At 31.0% G+C, this 22664-nt stretch overlaps 10 protein-coding genes across 10 annotated transcripts; 6 read left to right on the top strand and 4 right to left on the bottom strand.

Annotated features, from left to right (window-relative positions):
* Positions 1-1294: 1294 nt before the first annotated feature.
* TVAGG3_0587750 (protein ubiquitination) lies at positions 1295-2311 on the bottom strand (the record flags this gene model as incomplete). The annotated part of the gene is made up of 1 exon (XM_001330784.1): positions 1295-2311. The coding sequence occupies one exon, from the start codon at positions 2309-2311 to the stop codon at positions 1295-1297; it is 1017 nt and encodes a 338-aa protein (XP_001330820.1).
* Positions 2312-3154: 843 nt separating this feature from the next.
* Positions 3155-3541, bottom strand: TVAGG3_0587760 (protein ubiquitination; the record flags this gene model as incomplete). The annotated part of the gene is made up of 1 exon (XM_001330783.1): positions 3155-3541. One exon carries the CDS (start codon positions 3539-3541, stop codon positions 3155-3157), a length of 387 nt encoding a protein of 128 aa, XP_001330819.1.
* A 2774-nt stretch (positions 3542-6315) lies between these two features.
* TVAGG3_0587770 (cAMP-dependent protein kinase protein) lies at positions 6316-7789 on the bottom strand (the record flags this gene model as incomplete). Its single annotated transcript, XM_001330781.2, has 1 exon — positions 6999-7337. The coding sequence occupies one exon, from the start codon at positions 7335-7337 to the stop codon at positions 6999-7001; it is 339 nt and encodes a 112-aa protein (XP_001330817.1).
* Positions 7790-8523: 734 nt separating this feature from the next.
* Positions 8524-12338, top strand: TVAGG3_0587780 (uncharacterized protein; the record flags this gene model as incomplete). Its single annotated transcript, XM_001330780.1, has 1 exon — positions 8560-12306. One exon carries the CDS (start codon positions 8560-8562, stop codon positions 12304-12306), a length of 3747 nt encoding a protein of 1248 aa, XP_001330816.1.
* A 278-nt stretch (positions 12339-12616) lies between these two features.
* Positions 12617-13735, top strand: TVAGG3_0587790 (ubiquitin binding; the record flags this gene model as incomplete). The annotated part of the gene is made up of 1 exon (XM_001330779.1): positions 12623-13654. The coding sequence occupies one exon, from the start codon at positions 12623-12625 to the stop codon at positions 13652-13654; it is 1032 nt and encodes a 343-aa protein (XP_001330815.1).
* A 53-nt stretch (positions 13736-13788) lies between these two features.
* Positions 13789-15349, bottom strand: TVAGG3_0587800 (uncharacterized protein; the record flags this gene model as incomplete). Its single annotated transcript, XM_001330778.2, has 1 exon — positions 13872-15212. One exon carries the CDS (start codon positions 15210-15212, stop codon positions 13872-13874), a length of 1341 nt encoding a protein of 446 aa, XP_001330814.1.
* A 503-nt stretch (positions 15350-15852) lies between these two features.
* On the top strand, positions 15853-16417 carry TVAGG3_0587810 (uncharacterized protein; the record flags this gene model as incomplete). The annotated part of the gene is made up of 1 exon (XM_001330777.1): positions 15853-16329. One exon carries the CDS (start codon positions 15853-15855, stop codon positions 16327-16329), a length of 477 nt encoding a protein of 158 aa, XP_001330813.1.
* Positions 16418-16687: 270 nt separating this feature from the next.
* TVAGG3_0587820 (uncharacterized protein) lies at positions 16688-17524 on the top strand (the record flags this gene model as incomplete). Its single annotated transcript, XM_001330776.1, has 1 exon — positions 16688-17524. The coding sequence occupies one exon, from the start codon at positions 16688-16690 to the stop codon at positions 17522-17524; it is 837 nt and encodes a 278-aa protein (XP_001330812.1).
* A 445-nt stretch (positions 17525-17969) lies between these two features.
* TVAGG3_0587830 (microtubule motor protein) lies at positions 17970-20212 on the top strand (the record flags this gene model as incomplete). The annotated part of the gene is made up of 1 exon (XM_001330775.1): positions 17994-20174. The coding sequence occupies one exon, from the start codon at positions 17994-17996 to the stop codon at positions 20172-20174; it is 2181 nt and encodes a 726-aa protein (XP_001330811.1).
* A 213-nt stretch (positions 20213-20425) lies between these two features.
* On the top strand, positions 20426-22604 carry TVAGG3_0587840 (uncharacterized protein; the record flags this gene model as incomplete). The annotated part of the gene is made up of 1 exon (XM_001330774.1): positions 20509-22488. The coding sequence occupies one exon, from the start codon at positions 20509-20511 to the stop codon at positions 22486-22488; it is 1980 nt and encodes a 659-aa protein (XP_001330810.1).
* Positions 22605-22664: the final 60 nt, after the last annotated feature.

A 22664-nucleotide genomic window follows, 5' to 3' on the forward strand; every position in this document is an offset into this window, starting at 1 on the left:
GTTTGCGAAGCTCTGGCCTTAGCAATGGCCAGAGCTTGTGATTTTAATGAAGAGCCAAGTTCCTCTCGGATCGGGCCTAATGAGGACGACCGTCGAGGAACTTGGCTCTGAGCTGATGAATTGTAAACTCTGGCCTCGATGAAAGCCTATGCTCAGTAAGCTCATCCCATCAAAGCATTCGTTTAAAAATTGAATTAAAAATTATCGTATGCATTGAAAAATTAAAAAAATAAAAATGAACAATATTATTATATAATGAGAATAGAATAAATTATCATACAATTGAATAAAATTATCCAAAAAAAATTGAAAATTTTAAAAATTAAATAAAAAATAATAAATTTCATAAGAAAATTAAGGAATAGAGAAATATTAGATAGAAAGAGTATGTTTATTTATGATTATAAGATTGAAATAATGAGATTTTGAGAGTTTTAAGAAGAATGTGATCTTTATATTTTTTTGGAGGAAGGTTTTACAAGAAAGGAGTTAACAAATTCAGGGTAAAGGAACAATACCCTGCATTTGTAAACTCCTTTCTCGAATTGAAATTCAATGAATCACATTCAAGTGAAAAAGTGCAAGCAATTCCTGATTTGCTCATATAGGTGCAGGGTCCTAGTGATAGACCCTGCAAATATATGAGCAAATCAGGAATTGTGTCTGACACATTTACATCGCGAGCAAAAAGTGCAAGCAATTCCTGATTTGCTCATATAGGTGCAGGGTCCTAGTGATAGACCCTGCAAATATATGAGCAAATCAGGAATTATGTCCGACACATTCGCATCGAAGAACAAAAGTGCGCGCTTTTCCCATTCTGCACATATTGGTGCAGGGTGCCGGTGATAGACCCTGCATATATATGTGCAGAATGGGAAAAGTGTTTGACACATTCGCATCGAAAGGTAAAAGTGCAAGCTTTTCCAATTCTGCACATATTGGTGCAGGGTGCCAGTGATAGACCCTGCACCTATGTGTACAGAATGGAAAAACTATCTACTTTGAATATTCTGCATCGGAATCTCTTGGTCAATATACAATTAAATACAATGATCACATCGATATTTGGAGATACAAGATAAGTATCTCCAAATGCCGATGTGATCATATATGATTGTCGATAAAAATTTGAAATCTCAAATAAGATGCAGATTAAAAAATGGATATGTGACCAAAATGAGTTTACAAACACAATATAGAGTATATATATAGATACCTCATTGTATTCAAAATGAAATAAAACAAAATTTTTGAAATTCATATCTTATATAAAACACATTATTCCTCAATACTATATGAGTAAATATGGCTTGATTAGTATAAATATATGCACATATATTTGGCCCCCAATATAAATTCTATGTTTTCGGGAAAGCAAAAGGTCCAATCGGTGTATGATAAATTTCACCTCACATGACACCGCCCCGAATGTTTCATTCCATTTTGGATTCTTGGTCTTCTTGACAACTTCTGTCTTGAAATCTTCTGAATTATTAAGACTCAAAACGACATATGGACCTGATCTACCATTAAGATCCATCGATGCTAAATCGGTGGCTTTGACAACTGTGACATCAAGTAATAACTTCTTTGGTTTTCCTTCTGGTTTTAGTTCTTCAGAAACTTTACGAATTGTGAACTTGAGATGATCAGCCTTTTCTTCTTCTGATGAAGATGATGACGAGCAAGAAGAGGATGATATTTTCCTTTCCTTTTTCTTGAAGACGTTAAATTTGTTTTCAACGTCGTTTAGTTTAGTTGGAGAATCTGAACTTTCTTTCTGAATTAATTCTTCGTTGACTTGATTGACATTTCTATTTCTGTCGTAGATTTCTGCCTTTAATCTAGTGTTTTCTTCAATTATTTGATTGAGCTGAAGTTTTAATGATTCGAGTTCTTTTTCACTTTGTTGTTTTTGATTTTGAATTTCTGATAATTCTATTTGAATAGTTTGAATTTTCTCTGTATAATCACATGGAACATTTTGTGAGTGCATTAAAAAATCAATAACTCCATCAAGAAATGTCAGTTTAAGGTATTTCTTAGATGACTTAAGTATTTTGATGGCATCTTCATAGTTTTGTATAGAAACATTTGCGCTTCGAATACACATATATAATTTGTTTGCTTTGACTGTAAATTGTGATTGTTTCAGAATGCTGATGAAGTCGTTTGTTGTCAAATTTGCAAATTTCATGATTTGAGTGATGTCTTCTATTTCGAATGTAGAAAATAACTTATCTTCATCAATAAAATCTTTGATGTGAGCCGCAGTGTATTCAAAATTCTGAATAAGTGTTTGACTCATTCATTTCATTTTTTTCATAACTTTACAAAATCATAAATACATTTAGGGATTGTATAAATCTAAAAAGTACTACATTCCTCAGCAATAATGAAAATCCAATGAATATCTAAGCTAATTCCTGGAAAATTTAATGCTAAACTAAAGTATCAGAATCTATTTCCGAATAGAAGCCATTTATATATTACAAGTCAAACAAAATTATCATATGATTGTAAAAATTTTTTTAAACAAAAGTCAGCCATAGTACACTTCTTAGATATGACTGAAATTACAGATCGTACAACAGAAGAAATCATTAATTATATTGCATATGAAATAATTTATCCAATAACACAAAGAGATCTTATTTATGCAGTATCTGGCTACTTTTATATAGAAACCATCTTTACAATCTTAGGTATTACATGCAAATAATTTCAGAAACATGAAAAGCGGCATTAAATAAAAGAAATCAACGAATATAAGGTCGACAAAAAAGTGCGGAAATTAAAAACCGCCGTTTGAGTACTTTCTGAGACTCTGTTTGTTAGAAAGTATACATTTGTAAACTTTCCGACACTAAAAAATTTTTGACCTTTCAAAGTTTTTGACATTGTGAGTTTTTATGTCAGAAAGCACTCAATTTTCCTCTCAATCGATGATTTAAAGATTGTCAAACCCTGATTATTTTTGATTCTAATGTCAAACAGCATTTGAATTAAAAGTAATCGTCTACTAGATAATTTCTTTTTGCTCAGTATAAATATTATTATAGTGGTTCTATATTTATTCTATTTTTCAATCTGATATGATGTTATAGTTGATGGAAAATACATTTCATGAAAATATGAAGAATTTTTCATTTTATTTCAAATGCTTAAGCATTTGAATAGTTTGAATTTTCTCTGTATAATCACATGGAACATTTTGTGAGTGCATTAAAAAATCAATAACTCCATCAAGAAATGTCAGTTTAAGGTATTTCTTAGATGACTTAAGTATTTTGATGGCATCTTCATAGTTTTGTATAGAAACATTTGCGCTTCGAATACACATATATAATTTGTTTGCTTTGACTGTAAATTGTGATTGTTTCAGAATGCTGATGAAGTCGTTTGTTATCAAATTTGCAAATTTCATGATTTGAGTGATGTCTTCTATTTCGAATGTAGAAAATAACTTATCTTCATCAATAAAATCTTTGATGTGAGCCGCAGTGTATTCAAAATTCTGAATAAGTGCTTGACTCATTCATTTTATTTTTTTCATAACTTTACAAAATCAATTTTTTTTTCTCCATAATGAGATTCTGCAATTCCTTTCCATAAAAATCTATTGTTTTCATTGTGTATCCATTTATTATTAAATACAACTAGTGTTGTTAGCGTCTATCTTCCCAATAACTGTTTAAAAATTTCATTTCAAATTTAAAAAACAAAACGATCCAAATTTGAGATATCCAAAATGACAATTTGTTTCATTTATATGAAAAATCATGTGACTCTGGCTAATTCTTCAAAAATTTGGGGCATCTCAATAGATATAAATACATTGAATTACAACAAGATTACCACGAATGAACAAATTGAATTTTATGAACTTATGAATTTTTAATTTGATTTTATTTCACATTGTTTTATTTTCTAGTTTATCTCAGTTACAGTACTGGTCTCTTTGGATACCGAGACAGTTCAAATAAAGATCTTGTTAATTGTTCGAGCGAAATTGGAAGTGACGTTGTTATTCCATCAACTGTTGTACATATATACAGTCAAGGTAGTACTGATTTTGCATTTAAAAATTGCAGGTATGTAATTAGATCTCTTAGATTCGAAGAAAACAGCCAAATTGTTAGTATTTATAGCCATAGTTTTCGTGATTCATATCTTGAGTCAGTAAATTTAAGCGAATGTAAAAAACTTCAATTTCTTGACTCTTCAATCTTTGAAAATTGCAATTTGCAATCAATTATATTCCCTAATAATATAACAAGTATTGGAAAATATTGTTTTCGATCAAATTTCTATTTATCTTCAATAGATATTCCAGATTCTGTTATATTAATTGACGATAACGCTTTTTCAGAATGCTTAAATTTAAAAGAGATTAATATATCACCAAATTCGAATTTAACAACTTTAGGAATTAATATATTTAGAGACACAATAGTCAAATCAATTTTTCTCTCAAAAAATGTTACTAATATCAGTCCAATCACCTTCGATAGTTGTATACTAGAAAGCATTACAGTGGACCAAAATAATCCGATATTTCATAGTGATTCTAAATCTGTTTTTAAAGGAACAGAAAATTCCACATTATATAAAGTTGTTCAAACTTTTTCAGGTGAATATATAGTTCCTTTATTTGTTACTTCTATCTCTGACATGTGTTTTGATTCCTGCCTAAAGATATCTAATATTGCACTCCACAACAATATCACTTCACTAGGATTTTTCGGATTTTATCATTGCCAAGCTATAAAAACTATTAATAAACCGAAAAGTGTAATAAAGATTGAGGAAGGTACATTTCTTGCATGCAATTCATTAACAAGTATTACAATCTCAGAAAATGTGATTTTGATAGATAGTCGTGCATTTAAGGATTGTAGAAATCTAAAAAGTATTACATTCCTTAGCAATAATAATGAGATCTCATTTGGTGATCAAACATTTCGTGACATTGAAAATCCAATGAATATTTACATTCCAGGAAAATTTAATGCTAAATTACAGTACCAGAATCTATTTCCGAATAGAAGCCATTTATATATTACGAGTCAAACAAAATTATCATATGATTGTAAAAATTTTTTTAAACAAAAGTCAGCCATAGTGCACTTCTTGGATATGACTGAAATTACAGATCGTACAACTGAAGAAGTCATTAATTATATAGCGTATGAAATAATTTATCCAATAACACAAAGAGATCTTATTTATGCAGTATCTGGCTACTTTTATCTAGTCACTATCTTTACAGTCTTAGGAATTACATGCAAATAATTTCAGAAACATGAAAAGCGACATTGGAGAAAAGAAATCATCGAAGATATAGATAAAAGGATTAATTACATTTATTAATGCATTATTTTGAATGAATTTTTTGATAAACATTTGATTATGAAATTAAAATTTAAATAAAATTTTAGTAGCATAGTTATTGAATATGAGATTTAATATATACTTCAAAAGTTATTTTTTTAAACTTGACATAAGTGACAATCGTCAATTTAATTCTGTTTTCAAGGCTTCTCCATTAAATAAATTGATCATTTTTAAAAGAAATTTATTACATTTAACAATACAAGCTATTTATCTTATCCGTTTATCATTTTACAATTAATTTTTTTTGAATCATTTAAATATTCAAAATAAAAGCTTCGAATCTGAACAATATTGGGCTTCTATTGGTCCTGAATTTAATTCATGGTTTTTCCCTCCATCTTCTAATTCTTTTTCAAGATTTTCCGGACTAAGACTGGTTGTTATTACAATAGGATAGATTGGTTGTGTCTGTAAATACTTTGAAATTAATAACTTTTCTTTTTTCTCTTCTTCATTTGTAAAATGAAATTGTTCTTTAATTTTTCCTCTTCCTTCAACAACATAGATCGTTCCATTGTCTTTATATTTGGGACAGAATATAATTCTTCTAAATTTAACATCAGACCTTGACATGCTTGATATAATAAAAATGAATCAAAACCAATTTACATCAATATTTAATTTTACCAACAGATTTTTAAATTTTGAATGGTTTACTTTTAAAAATCCAACATATATTTTTCATTCTGATATGATATTAATATTATCTGGAATTTTAATTTTAATAATGTTGGAATTTTAATCTTTTTTTGAATTTAAGAAAAATGTCTGGCTTTTTTTTCTCGGGTGAAGGGAAAATGGTTCTTCTCCGAAAATTGAAGTGTAATATTTTTGGCAGATAAGACTACATTTCACAATAGTATTGAAATATTGTGACTCTGGTAAACAATTGTACTTTCTTGACTATGAATTTACATAATATTCATCCATTCTTAAGTTCATAATAAGGGTTTCGTTTTGCGAAAAAAACGTACAATACGCAATTTCGCTAAAAAACATTTAGCTAGCAATTTCGACCTTTGACTCACTCAGGACGTCACTTTTTTAATTTTGCGGTATCATATTTTTGGAAAATCTTGATTCCATTCTCAAAAGATGTATCTCACTTGCATATATTCACTGATATATCTAAAGTTTATAAGTCAATTAAAAAGTATTTACTGAAATAAAATGAGAAATTAATTGGCCTTTTTTTCTGCTCTAAAAGATAATTCATTCTTCCTAGCAACAAATTCAGGCAATGGATTTACTAAGTTGAGTTTCTCCATTATTTGTTCAATATGGAAATGATTATTGATCAATTGTTCAACCTGATCAAGAATTCCTGCCTGGAACAATTTCTCGAACTCAAGCTTCTGTTCTTTATCAAGCGTTGCTGCTTCTGTTAAGACAAAGTTTTTAATAAAAGCAGCATTATTTCTACTTTCTGGTTTTGTTGCGATGCAGCTCAATACAAGTGACTTTAAATTGTATTCGTCATTATATAACTCTTTGATCCTATCCTCGTTTTGCATTCTTTTCTCAATTTCGGATTCTCGATTAATTTGTAACTTTTTCTTGAGTTTATCGATATTATCTTTCAAGTAACTGATGATTTGTTAATCATATAAATCATTCGGACTGAGGTCTTGGAATTCTTCAAAATCTTCTGGGTATCTCTCAACAAGGGAAATGATTTCCTCAACATCCTTTTCCGTTTCTTTAAGAGGTTTGTCCAAAATATGATCGACATTTGCCAAAACGCTTTGAACTTGATCTAATTCAATTTCGCAGGATTTAATTACGGCTTGAGCTGCTTGGTTCGGCTCATTCCCTGTCATTATATAATATATCACACCACCAAGTGCGAAAATATCGGAAGCTGGCGTGTAATCGAGAGATTTAATAACTTCAAGAGAATGATAAAGACCTGTTCCATGGCGCTTAGAAGTCATCATTGGATTGTCTGTTTTTTGAACATCATCGTAATCGATGATGTGAGGGTAATGTTTTGTATCAATTCGAATATTCTTTGGACAAATATCTCTGTGAATAATTTTGTTTTTGTGAAGAGTCTCCAATTGATCGGCAATAAAATAAATCCATACTAATTTTTCGGCATCTGAAGCTTTGTTTTTTTCCAAATAATAGTATAAATCGTCTCCTTTAATGAGCCTAAAATCAGCGTAAAGGCTACCATCATCATTTTTATGAATGTCAATGAGTTCCTGGAGGAAAATGTTCTCTTTTTAAAGTTTTGCAGTTTCTAGAATTTTATTGATTACGCCTTTCCTATTATTTGCCACGAAACTTGAATTTGAATATATTTTACGAAGTATTCCTTCATTTTCAAAAACTTCAATTTCAGCATTATTTCCTGTATGATAAGTATCACTCATTTTTATTTTTGTTTTTTTGACTAGACTAAATTAAACTGCGAGTCAAAAGGCGTACCTACCTTCAACTTTTTGAGAGAAGTCATACAATTAATTATATGAGTTTCTCTCAAAAAGTCGATTTCTGCCAGGTACGCCTTTGGACCGCACAAACTATTCGCTCTAATTCGAGAAAACAACAAAGAATCATAAAACAGACATTCACATAGGATGAATTGATACGATTTTTTCGTGTTTAACTTCAAAATTTAAGATTTCTAAATTTTGTTCAAGCTTAAAACCAGAAATTTAAGCATAACTAGAAACTACTATACTACTTATTGCATGTACAGATTATTGGAGCTCTCGTATTTGATAATCTCCACTCACTCTCAGTGAAAGCACCATTAGCATTAGTAATGTAAACTATTCAAAAATTGAAAGGTACACCTTTTGATTCGAAGTTTAATTCAATGAATTTCTTAATTTTTTGACTGCTTGTGATATGATTGCAATCTAGTTTTATACCAGTTGAATAAATTAGTTTAAGGGTTTCGTTTTGCGAAAAAAACGTACAATACGCAATTTCGCTAAAAAACATTTAGCTAGCAATTTCGACCTTTGACTCACTCAGGACGTCACTTTTTTAATTTTGCGGTATCATATTTTTGGAAAATCTTTATGAATAATAAGTTTTCTTTTTATTTTCAGCTCAGATCTAGAATAAAATCTTCAAAATCTTGGATTTTTTTTGGGGATGGAAAATAAACAATAACAAAAATTTTTTTATTGTAATCTTTTTTTTATGAATGATTCTATAGAATACAGGGCTATTGACATAGCAATAACACGTGGGGTGTCTCGTAATTCCCCATTTGTTCAATACTGTTGGAATACAAAGAAGTTTCCTTTGATTATCGAATATTGTAAGAAGCAAATCTCAACGACAACCAATACAGTCGAAAGACAAAATTATCTCATGCTGATTTTATACATGTTTTTTGAAAAACAAGAGTGCATTACAAATCATATTGATTCATTATATGAAATTTTAACAAAATATAGCGATGAATTTCTTGATATCAACTGCTATTACGTTCTTAAAGATACAATACAGAAAATTATTGATTCAGGCGTCAAATTTGGCGAAGGAATTGATTTTACACAATCAAAAATCGGCCCAGCGATTATATTATCGAGCATTTTACATTCTAATACAAGTAGCAGCATCATATTTGATGAAATATTCAATCAAATTTCATCAAAACAATATTTAACAAATGCAGATTTTATTGCTCTTTGTTTTGCTATGCAAGAGATAAAGTACATTGATGTAAATCAAGATACATACAAATCCTACCTCAAATTCATTCAAAAATGCTCAGATTTGATCAATTTTAAATTACATTCAACAAATCTAATTGATTGTTACACAGCATTAAAGTACATCACTCACCTTCTTCAATTTATTGGTGAAGACGACCTAATGGAGATACTATCTCTCTTTTTAGTCCAAATTATTCACTATGAAAATGAAGATGTTACTTCAGTTGGTCTAATTACGACAATGATGATGGCATTACCACCAAAGATCAAAGTATTCCCAGCGGATCAGCAAATAACCGCGTTTTCTAAGTATATTTTTACAGATTTAAATTCAATCATCATTGACAAGCAAATAAAAGAGTTTATCAACAAAAGGACAGATTGTGTATCAACATTAATTGGTTCTTCGAAGGCCATGGACCCTAAAAAGCGTTGTTTGTTCATTTGTGCCAATACTTTACTTTGTGATTCATTACCTTTTGTAAAATATTGTTTTGAAACAGTTTTGACGAACAAAAAAGGTCCAAAACAGTCAGAAAGTCAAAATATCTTCAAGAAGAGACTTGAAGACGAAACAAGCCACATCATACAACATATGACACCGTTTTTTGATTTAAACAAAGATGAAAATTGTTTCAGTTTTGTTTTGAGTTGTTTCTTCGAATTAATTACAGAACAGAAAGAGTATTATCCGAAGATGTTTGAATCATTGAATAGTGTTATCTCTCATCTATCTAAGTTCCCTTATTTGGTGCTAGAAAAGTACATAACGAAGTCGAATTTGATCAAAGAAAAAGAAACTCATATCGAATTTTGGAAATTTTTTGATAAAAATTTTGACAAAATTTCCAATGACAAAAAAGAAAAACCAGCACTTATAACTAATAACTACTTGTTCTTGTTCTTAATGAATTGCTTGAAATACTGCAATTTCGTTTCTGATGAAGTGAAACAATATATTTTGAGAACTTTACAAATAGTTTACGAATTTGATTTTGTCAACACAAATTTGACATGTAAAGATATTTTGATGTTAACTCGATCACACACGAACATTTTAGAGGAATATCTAGAGAACGAGATCAAAAAAGATGAGTTTTCTGGCTACCAACCAATAGCATCATGTTTCGTTGATTCTGCAGCGACAAGTATCAAAGACAACAAATTGTTCAAAGCTGCTTTCAACTCAGTTCAATCTTTGTCTCCTGAAAATGGTGGAAAAATATTTTTGAACTTTTTCTTGTCACTTTTTTATCAAAATTCGAAACTTTGTTCAAAAATTATTTATGATTATAGCAAAGACTTGATTGATAGATCATTCTTCTTCAAGAAGCCAGAACAAGAGATATTATTACTTGAAGTTATTGGCAGCATTATAAATCAAGTTGAAGACATTGATGAAGATGAATTTTCTTTGATACAAAAAGGATTTTCTTATTTGATTTATCATGGTGATTTATACGAAAACATGTCAAACAACCTCAAGTCCTGCTATGGTTTCTTGACAACACAGCACATGATAGATATGAAATTATCAGAAGCTTGTTCGAAATCAATTCATTTAAGTCAATATTATGATTTGATTTTGAAAACTTGCCAAAAAACTGACAAAATTTTGCCAGATTTAATCAAGTCGTATTTAGAATTTATTCGTGACGATGAAGATGCAGATGTAGAGCGCTTTGTTACTTATATTCATCAGTATACAAATGATTATAGTTTAGTTGGAAATCTCATTTTGGAAAATCTTGGAAAATATAATCCAAAATGTACTTTAATTTGTTTAACAAAGCTGATTCAATTGTATGAATTAACTGATGTTGCAAAATTACATGATACTTTCATTAATGTTTTCTTTGTTGTCGTTGATTTGTTATCAAATCATCAAAAAGACAAAAAAGTTGCCATCAGTTTCATTGACACTTTTTGTCAAAGGGAAGTTCCCTTCAACGAAAATATCACTGTTTACATTCGTGACAGTATATTAGACACAGACATTGTTAAGCTCATGGATCAGATTACTAAACGTAATTTGACAATGAATGAAGCTATTGTTTACAAATCAATTTTGGCGAAAGAAAGAAAAATAGTTTTGCCACAAGATTTTTATTCTGCTATTTTTAGAATTGAACAGATTTCAAACAGAAACATAGAAGTTAAATTTGTCAAAGCAGTTGTCAACTTCTTCTGTAACAACTACGACAATTGTTTCAGAGGTTCTTTGCCAATGAAAGACTACTTCGAATACATTGCAACAATTTACGCAAATGCTTTTATGATAAATCATGATTTCTTCCATCATTTGGCAGAATTTATCAGCAAAAATTATGTTTCAAAGGATGAAACATTCTTCAAGAGTATTCTTGAATTCACAAAAATTGTTGATCAACTTCCATGTGGCCACAATCTTATTTACAAGGATATCTATTATATCAGCATCGCAATGAGTTCGAATTGTGATTTAGCATATGATTCTTGTTTAATTGATAATTTCATTGAATTTTCCGATATCATGAGAAATGATTTGAAAGAGCCAATGTTCTTTATTATATTGAGAAACGAGTTATCATTATTACAGAAGAATCTTTCCAAACCGAACCAGAAGATCTTTGATTTATTAGTTGATTCTTTGAATGATAACTTATTCACTGATAAAAGAGAAATTATTGATATTTTGTGGCAATTCGATTTAGATTTTCTCAGTGAAAATTGCAAGAAATACATGCACAATGATATGTCAAAAGATTTCTACAAAGAATCAACAAACTCAATCAAACTTAAATACATTAAGTTATGCAATGATTTCGGAGTTAAAAAGGAAATGAGTAAATTAATTGTTTCTTCTTTCAAAGACGAAGGTTGGCACTGCATGAAACATAGATGCATCGATTTGAATGAAAAAGATTTCTTGCCAATCGACGAAGCTTTGCTAGAAAGTGCAGCAGATAATGAAGAAGCTTTTACTTGCTTGAAACATGAATTGGATTGCAACGAAATTGATGAAATCGTTGATAAAATACTCAAAAATAATTTGTTATTTGGATCGAAACAGCAAATTTTCATGAAATTGGTCGATTTGAAAGCTCCAAAATGGATTCTGGCTTTCGCTAAAAACCAAGAATTTATTAGCGTAGAAAAGTCTGAAGAGTTCATTTTCGATGCTGCAAAACAACTATCCCAAGATCCTTCATTTTCGGATTTAATAATCCAAATGATATCAGACTAATATTAATAAATAAAAACTTCTTTTTTATATGATTTGAAATTATTATAAATACATCTTTGAAATTCATTAGGAGAAAATTCTTATGATAAACCTGCGTAACAATATAAATGCCGAAAACTATAAGACTTTCGGCCAGAAGCTTATATTATTATTTAGCTTCCAAATTATCTTTAAATAAATCTTTAATTTCTCCATGTAGGAGATGTATATTTTGAATCCCCATTTATTTAAGGATTCAAAAACTCTAAGAAAATGTTTTCTCCAAAATAACGTATTTTTAGGTGCACGTTTAATTTTATAGAAATATTATCTTTATATGTCTAAATCAGGTGCAAAACTTCAAGCAACACATATTGTTGAACTTCATTGCGAAAATATGCCATACACAGTGTATGAAACTAGATGGATTCCGAATTCAAAGAGAATTGCAATTTGCGGATCACGCCCAAGAGGAACAGGAGTAATTCAAGTATACAAAATGCAATCTCAAAAAGAGCCATTCTTGATGAAATTACTCGATATCGAAACAGAAAACGCTATCAGATGTGCAACATTTGCTGCAACTGATCCTATTACAAGAAACATTGCTGTAGGTGATCTTGAAGGAAATGTTATGACATTTGATTTTAACGAAGGCAAGAAAAATTCAGTATTCAAATATAAAGTACACGAAAAGATCATTAACTGCATTGATGGTGGTGCTGCTCCAGGCCCATCTGAATTAGTTACCGGATCTAGAGATGGTAATGTATGCATTGTCGACATTCGCGCTCAAGATCCAGCTGTTGCTACATTAAAACCAGAGGGTACAATTAGAGATTGCTGGGCAGTGTCAATGGGTGGAACTACTGGCCCATCTGATCGCTCAGTCATCGCTGGATACGATAATGGAGATCTTAAATTATGGGATCTTCGTGCAAATCAAGTTTCATGGGAGACGAATCTTCGTAATGGTGTTGCTAGTGTTCAATTTTCAGATCGCTATTCTCAGCTTTCTCGTGTTACAGCTGGATGCTTGACGGGTCAATTAGTCACATTTGATTTAACTGACAAGCCAACAGATAAAGGATATAGATCTAATGTTGTTAAGATTGATGATTCAGCTACTGTTTGGATTGTTCAGCATTGCCCACAGAAACGTGATTTCATAGCAACAACTGGTGGAAGCGGCAAACTATTAGTTTGGAAGAAATCTAAGAAAGATATTAAATATGAGAACGTATCATCATCACAATTATCTACCCAACCAATTAACTCATTTGATTGGCATCCAGATAAGGAAGGGTTGGCTGTAATGAGTGCATATGATCAAACTGTACGAGTTGCACTTGTAACTCATCTTCAATAACTAATTTATTAGAATTCTTTCAATTTTTTATTTTTTTTATGAATATAAAGGTTAACTTATATTAGAGCTTCTTAATTACAGATAATTATTTGAAACTGATCTTCTCTTTGTAAAAATAATACTATTGCATCATATTTAGATTCACAAAAAGCTTTTTTATAGTAAAAAACGGATATTTAATCATAAAACAAGAAGGTGAAATAGAGATAAAAAGAATTCATCCTAATTCGGTATAAGTTGAGCTGAATCTTGAAGCATGAGATCTGAAGGTAACAAGTTGTTCGTCTGATGACTTTGCAACAATGACTTCGATTCTGGCCTGATTCTCAATTGAACCATATGAAAGAGGATTCTTAGAAGCCTTCCATTTGATAAGATCAATTTTGAGATCATGAACAAGAGATCGAACCGAGTTTGTTGTTAGATAGTGATTCATGTTAATATCATGTTTGTCTTTTTCGACATGTTGCATTCTGATATTCGGTGGCTCAAGTGCGAGAGCAAGCAACCTCAGGAGTTGGAAGTGGACTTCTGGCTGACCACGTTCAAGAGCGACAATGAGAGCTTTGAAAAATTTCTTTCTTGTCAAATCTGGAATAGGTTCGTATGTAAGGATTTCAGCATCAGAGAACTCACGGAGGAATCTGAACAATGAAAGAAAACGTTCGAATTCGGGCCATTCAATTGTCTGAATGTTCTTTTCAGAGAAGATTCCAGTTGGCTTGAGAAGGTTTGCAAGGACAGTTTTGCCGGTTTCATAGAAGAAAACCATGACGAAATGGCCAACAAGTTGAGGATTCTTCATTTCCATTTCATTTGTTGCAAGTGATTTATGTTCATCAGAAATTTCAACTGCAATGCATTCAATTGCAGAATTTATAACTTGATGCACTTGCTCTTGAACTTGTGAAGCTTCAAATGGAGCAGGATCATCAGGTGAAAATGTTTCCAACATGAGTAAAATAATTACGCATCCTAAATCATAGCTTACGGAAATAACAGATACAATAATAATTGATTTTATCTCAGAGAGGTTATTATTCTTAATATTTGGATTCAAATATGCAAATAAAATGCCTAAAATGATCGAGATTAATGCAATAAGATGAAAAGCGCAAAAGCATGGAGTTGTTATTGATTTCCATAGATAGTGATTAAGGGATCTTGCTTTTCCTTCCCAATGACCGACGCAATTTAAACAGATAAAATCTTTAACTGGATCATACATGCCGCCAACAACGCCACTGATCCATGCTGCTGGTTGAACTGTTGAAATGCATTCGACTTCTCTTCCTGCTAAAAGAGGTAATGTTCGAATTGTATTTGATGGATTTGCAACGAGAGCATTCTGAACTCTAAAGAGTTCTTTCTCAAGCTTGTTATTGAGACCTGTGATTCCATCAGATAAGTCATGAAACTGCTTTTGAATATCCTTTTCGTAATATCCATCTGTTAAATACTTAACAAAGTCACGAAATCCTATCTGAATATCGTTATTCTGGACTGGAGTCTGTAATGGATTGAATTCAACAACAGTTCCCTCTGGATTCTCAGCCATAAAAATAAAAAAAAAATATGTATTGAATAGGTAACTCTTGTCGACATTTTATACAACAATATATCGATGTGTTGCTATAATGAAACGAATTTCAGATCGAATAATCAAGAAATATAATAAAAGTGTTTCGAATTTGTTTTCAAGTAGAAGATTATGCCAAAGCACAGCTAGAATTTGTTTATACTCAGCAATTAGTAGGTAAATCTTAGAAAATTATCAGTTTATATGGCAATTGATAGATTACATTTTCAAGAAAATGTCGTAAAACGTGTATATTTAAGCATGAGAGATTGCAAAACCATCATGATTCAATCTATGATTAAGAACACCCTATGGTTTACATTAAAAACGCTTACTCATCTAAAATCTTGCGAAAATACTGAAATGAAAAGGGAAAATATGAAGAGTTATCTACATTATAATCACTTAAATTGATATCAAAGCTCAAAATAGAAATAATTAAAGTTAATTTCAGGAAATTGAGAAATGGATGAAAAAATTTTAAAAGGGATATGAATTGACTCTATTCATACGCTGCTAAATTTGGCGCTTTGTTGATTTCGTGTTGGTCGCTTTCGTTGTTCCTATTCATGAAAAGACAGAAAATCAATGAAGGCAGAGTTTGATAAAAAAGTGACAAATGCAAGTTCTTGAAACTCAACATGCATATTTGACTGCATATGAAACACTTCAAGTTATCAAAAGAAGACGTGCAGATGCGGTAGTTTATGATGATGCAAGAGATGCAAAATATCTTGGTCAATATCAAAGAGTTGATATAGCAAGAGCTTCCATGATCCCATCTTTACTTGATCACTGCCCAGATGGAACAAGTGAGTTCCAAGATGATCATAGAATTGCTCATCAGATTCTTAAATTTACAGAAGAAATTCAAAACAGAATTCCTAACATTTCACCATTCAAAATCCGCGATTTAATTGCTAATAGACCAGAAAACGAACAACAAGTTACTGCTATCTTCTCTTCAAACGAAGATTACGCTTTTATTGCAGATCATATTAACGATGTTATAGAATTAGTTCAAACATATTTCCCACCATCGCATGAAAATGATGTCGAGGATCCAGAAATTGAATCATCAGGTGAACCAAAATAAATTCTGTCCCGTTAATATTTTTTTTATCAGTTTATTAGATTGTACATTAGTAAAATAAATGTTTTCTTAATACACATCTCTAAAGTATATCATAAAGAATGAAATAAGCAAACAAATTTAAAATTAAGATATCTATTGGCAAAATAACTATATGTGCCTGATTCCCTGGTCATCACTCTGCTTTTTGTTTCATTTGTGTTTGTGTATCTTTGTTCTTCTTGTTATCAATAAATTTGAAAACGGCTCTTCTTACCTTTTGGAGATTTAATCTTATGGTATCGGTTTTATTTTGTCTCATGATATCATATTACAGTTGCAGGCTGATAAAAAAAGTGATTTCCTTTTCCTCAACTTTCAAATGTTTTTGCTCTTTCTTTCATCCGCAGACTGTTACGGATTTAAAAATTTAACAATTACAAATGGAGAAACTGTAAAAATGGACTTTTCTAATAAATCGGCTGTTATGTCTATTCCAAAAGTCCGGAGTGGCGAATTAATATTCACCTTCTTCAGCGAAAGAAGAAATTACACAGCTTCATCATACCAAGAACCATATTTACATATGAAAGATGATGTATTCACAATAAAATCAAATCATCAAGATCCATTAACGTTTTATTATTGGGAGTTACCAGATAATTTATGTCCAGCGCATAATTTTGTATTCGATTTAGAGCATAAAATGCATTTTAATGCACTAGTTAATCAAAAAGCAGAAGTTCAATGTATTTTCTCACCGTTCGCTGCCAAATCAGTAAAAATGCGTATGGATTACGGACAAGATGCGGTTGAACTCTATAATGGCTCAATGAAAAAGCAATTAGTCAATGAACATTCACATTCTTATCCTCCATTCTTCATCAGATTGTTACCGCATGAACTTCCATATACATTCGAATTCACTGCTAGTTCAAAACATACTGGAGTTCATTATTGCCATTTTAATTCGATCCCATTAACATTAATGCCAATCGCAGTTCCAGCAACCTTCCAAGGCATTATCAATGATATAAAATGCACAAATACACATGAAGAAGTTTTGTTTTATGCAAAATTTTCATTTGGTAGTTCTGTTTTTGTTTTCATCATTTCTATCATTATATTTATGCACCATTTCTTCTGGAGAAGAAATGAAACACCAGAAAAATCCACGAATGATACAGAATATTTAATTAATGAAGAACCAGCAGAATAATTTTCGAATTTATCAAGAAAACAAATAATATGTCAACACTTTATTATATTGTTATGTCAATGAATACTTGTTTTGACTCCATTCGAAAATATAGAGTATTAATATAAACTGTTTTTTAAAACTTTATTTCTCCTACTTTTTAACATTAAGGCTATGAAGTTGAGAGGATTTTATCATGATCTAGGTTTCTTATCTTATTAATTGAATCAAATATGTTGATATTTTTTTGTTTAAGATCAGCAATACCATATTATCTATAAAGTACATTGATGCTATATCCAAAGGAAATGATTCTGATTAAATTGTCAATCTATTCATTACTAAGTTCGGAGATTCATTTGTAATTTGTAGATTTGAATAAATTAATTGAAAATTTTGTTTAATATTCTTATTTTAAATGTAATCCTGAGCCCACATGCATTTCTTTTGAAATTATGTGCACGTTTTGAATTTCCAAAAAATTTATAAAATGAGCACGAATATTAGAGTTGCTATTCGTGTTCGACCATCACAAGATGAAAAAGGCATATACGACATTAATAGGGATAGTAATGAAATAAATTTACTTGAAAAACCAAACGACATTTACAAATTTGATTACGTTTACGGCCCAGAATCAACAACTGGAGACATTTATTACGAATCTGTTAAAGACGTTATATTAGAAACAATTCAAGGAAAAAACTCAACAATCATTGCATACGGCAGCACTGGATCCGGTAAAACTTTCACGATGACTGGAGATTCAAAGCACACAGGCATTATTACATTTGCAGTTCAAGATATATTCCAAATTATTGGCCAAGATATGTCAAGACACTACGGTGTAAGAATGTCTTACTTTGAAATCTATAATGAAAAGATTATCGACTTATTAGCAAGCAGAAGTACTGCAAAGTCTACTGCTTCTCTTACATCTGTGTATGTTGAAAACTCTACAAATCTTTTATCTATTTATACATCAAATTCAAACGAAAGAGCAACAGCATCGACTAAAGAAAACGATAGATCAAGCAGATCTCATGCAATTTTAAGAATTACTATTGAATCTACGAAAGATAGCGGATCAAGTTTGATATCACACTTGGATCTTGTCGATTTAGCCGGTAGTGAATGCCAAGAAAGAACTAATGCTACAGGAGATAGGCAAAGAGAAGGAAGTAATATTAACAAATCTCTACTTGCACTTACAAAATTAATCTACACCGTTGCAAATAAGAAACCAGATGAAAAAGTAGTAACAAATAGAGATTCAAAGCTTACATTTGTCCTTGCTGATTCAATTGGTGGCAACTCAAGAACAGTAATCATTACTACATTAGCAAATGAAAAGATTCATACTTCGACTTCTTATAGCAGTATCAAGTTTGCACAGAATGCTATGAGAATCACAAACCAGCCAAAGATCAACGAAGTTCAAGAAAACAACGTTGACAGATTACGTAAGAGGATTAAAGAACTCGAAAAAGAATTAGAAGACATGAAGAATAACGCAGCACAAGCTCCTCAAATGCAATCAGATCCTGCACTTAAAAGAAAACGAGATGAACTTACTACTTTGCTGAATATTACTCTTGGTGGTCAAGTAGAGCATGAAAGAACAAAATTTGCAATTCCTGAAAACAGAGGAACACAAGCAGCAAAAACAATTGAAAAATTGAAATTAATTGATGAACTGCATTTGGCAACAGAAGATTTAATGGCAGAAGAAGATCCTGAACTTTGGAAAGATATTCCTCCAGCAGTTTTACCTAAGAGGAAGAAGAAAATTGCTAAGAAACTCATAAATCTCGAAAACACTGATATATCGGAATTAAGAGATATGAAGTATTCAGTTTCAAATCAATCAACTCCAGTAAATACTGAGCTTCAAAAAGAGAACGAAGATCTCAAGGAAGAAATCAGATTATTAAAGGAAGAAAAAGAAAAACTCAGTCATGATAAAGATGAAATTGCAGAAAGATTTGCAAGATTACAAGCAGAAGAAAACTATAAAGAGAAGGTAATTATCGATGATCTTAAATCCCAAATAGTTAAACAACAAACAGAAATTGATATTAGAGATAAAAAGATTTCTGACATGAGATCTGAAATGAAAGATAAAATGACAATTGCTGAACGTGAATACAATAAAAAGCTCATGGAAATACAAATGGATTGTGATAATCAGATGGAACTTCAAAACACAAAAATTGAGGAATTAAATGGAGAAATCTATGATTTAAGAACAACAAACAGAGGAATTGAAGTTGAATACAATGCTCTCCAAGAATCTCTCAAAATTGCACAACAAAAGCTTTCTTCTTCGGAAAAAGATGTTACAAACCTAAGTAAAAGATTGCAATGGCTGAGTGAAGGAAGAGAAGTGAGTAAAAGACTTACAATAGCTAGAATGCAGGAATCTCCTTATGAGAGAACAGTTATTATAGATAAATCTCCTAAAACTAAATCTGAAATCGGAATTCAAAATGTTCAAGAGGAGAAAAAGGATGGAATCTATATTGATTTTTCGGCTTCATTCGAAAAATCACTTCAAATAGATTATACATATCTAGAACGGGATAGAAGAAAGCAAAATTGTAAAAATGCGATCATATTCGTAATATTAATTGTTCAAATTGTTTATATATATTCAATTGTTATGTTATAGGTGTTAATATAGATAAAAATCGTCTTTATTGTTTAATATATAGTTAATGATTTTTCATAAATTTTATTGATCTCTGTTCTCTTGTTTATTTATTAGGTTATATTGATTCAAAAAGAACAAAATACTTTTGTAAACCTCAAATATATATATACTCGGTATCAATAAGTGTAATTCATATCAAAATTATGTCAAATAATTATAAAATCGGAATTTAAATCAATTAATAAGTCATTATGTGCGTATTGATAGCATTTGCATATAGATCATGTCTTTTCTAAGGAGGAATAATGAATGCGCAAAATTATAAACGTGCACCCGAAAAAAAAGTTTCCTTATGTCAGCTCAAGATTCCGACGAAGCTTCATTTTCTGATGGAACTCTTCTTGATAAGATGATGGAGGAAACCAAAAGATATATTGAAGATTATCAAAAGGAATTTGGAACATCTTATGAAGGTACAGACGATTTTCCAATGCCAAAATGGTTTGCAAACCAAAAATTATATCAAGACTTATTATCGACATACGAAGAATCAATGAGATATCTGAAAAAGAAAGAGAAAGAACTCAAAGAGCAAATCGATTTATTAACGAATAATCCGGACGGCAGCGGAAACGATCTGTCAGAACAAATTCGTGTACTAATGAAGAAAAAGAATGATTTACTTGCACAAAATAGAAATGCAAAAGAAGGAAAAGAAAATCAAGAAAAAAGGAGAAGCTTCGATTCAAATCGTCTAAGACAGCGTGAAGCTGAATTAAGAGATATTCAATCAAAAATCGAAGACCTTGAAGCACAAAAGAAATCTTTAGAAACAGAATTATTATCATATGCAGAAGAAGTTGAAAAAGTTTATCAAGAAACTCATCAAGTTCAAGCATTACTTAAGAAAGCAACTCGTGATGTTGAGCAATATCGACGAGATTTAGCAGAACATCAAAATTCTGTTAATGATTGCTTAAAACAGCGTGAAGAACTTTCAAAGAAGAATGAATCTCTTTCTAAGCGAGTTGCAGAACTTGAACCTGAAAGAGTCGAAGGTGAATTAAAGATCCAAAAATTACAAGAATTACTTGCTGACCATGATCAAATGGTTGCAGCGTACGATCTTGCTCAGAAACAGCTTGCTCGCGAAGAAGAGATAGAAAAATCAGCAATTGCAAAGATGAAAGAAGCAATTGATGATGCTGATGAATACAAATCAGAAGCAAATTGTCTAAAACGTGAAGCAGCTTCAATGAAAGAAGAAGTTACAAGATCTAGACAGAATTTAGCTTCAACTCTTGCTGCTTTGAAGGATGGAGCTCGTAGAAAAATTAATGCAATTAATTTCAATTACGAAGCTAAGATAGAAGATGCGGATAAACAACTCACAAAATTATTAGAAGAGAATGCACAATTATCTGCTTCAATAGAAACATTAAGAAGACAATTTACATTTATAGAATCACAAAATGCAGTTTTAAGAGCAGATGATGGACGTGGAAAGACAGCATTTGAAGAATTTAGTCGTGGGGCAAAGACACAATTAGAAGTTCTTAATACACAATTGGCTGATTTAACACGTGAATCACAGAGACTTAAAGATGAAGAAAATCGTCAAAAACAAAAGTTATCTCAAGCAGAAAGTGATGCAGAAAAGTCAAACTCCACAGCACGAAAGAATGTAGAAAAACTAGAAGCAGATCTTGCACAAGTCAAAGCTTCTCTTGGCGAAGCAATGGCTGCAAGGGCTGCTTTATTAACTGAAAACAGCAGATTACAAGCAGAATTATCAAATGTAACTGTTGAATCAAAGAGAAATATCGAACTAAAAGTTTCCGAAAAAGATACAGAACTTCATATATTATCTTCTAAGCTTGATCAAGTCAGACGCTCACATCTTGAGAAGATGAGGCAATTACAGACATTATTCCTCCAGAACAAGCAATTCGCTGAACAATGGAAGGCAGCTGCTGAAAATGCTGCCAAAGAGAATGAAGATCAATTGCAAGAAAAAGAAGAAATGGTTGTTAAAGCACAACAACAAGTCGGCGCTCTCAGCCAAGAAGTCCAAAGAATTGAAGCTGAAAACCAGCAAACACAGATGATACTTGCAAAGAAACAGCAAGAGGTAATTGCATTGAGGAATGAATTAGAACAAGCAGAACAAAGAGAGGCCAAACAAAAGGCTCAGCTTTCTGCTCTTGCGGAACAACAACTCCAGTTCGCATCTCAAAGAGAACAGATGCAAAACGAAATTGATGAAAAGAAGACAACATTAAGACGTCTTCAGAGAGAATATTCCGCTCTATCGAAGCTGAAAAAGAAGTAAAATGTTGTAATATTATTTATTATTAGTGAAAATGAATCAGTAAATTGTAAAATATTGTTCTTAGCAAAACTATAAATTTTTCACGATGAAAAAGAACTGTAATTTATACATCATGAATAACTGATCTTTGTGATAAAGAATATATCACTTCTTTGAAAGTCATTAAAAAAATATGT

This window comes from Trichomonas vaginalis, chromosome II, assembly GCF_026262505.1.
Source record: "Trichomonas vaginalis G3 chromosome II, whole genome shotgun sequence".
NCBI classification, from domain to species: Eukaryota; Parabasalia; order Trichomonadida; family Trichomonadidae; genus Trichomonas; species Trichomonas vaginalis.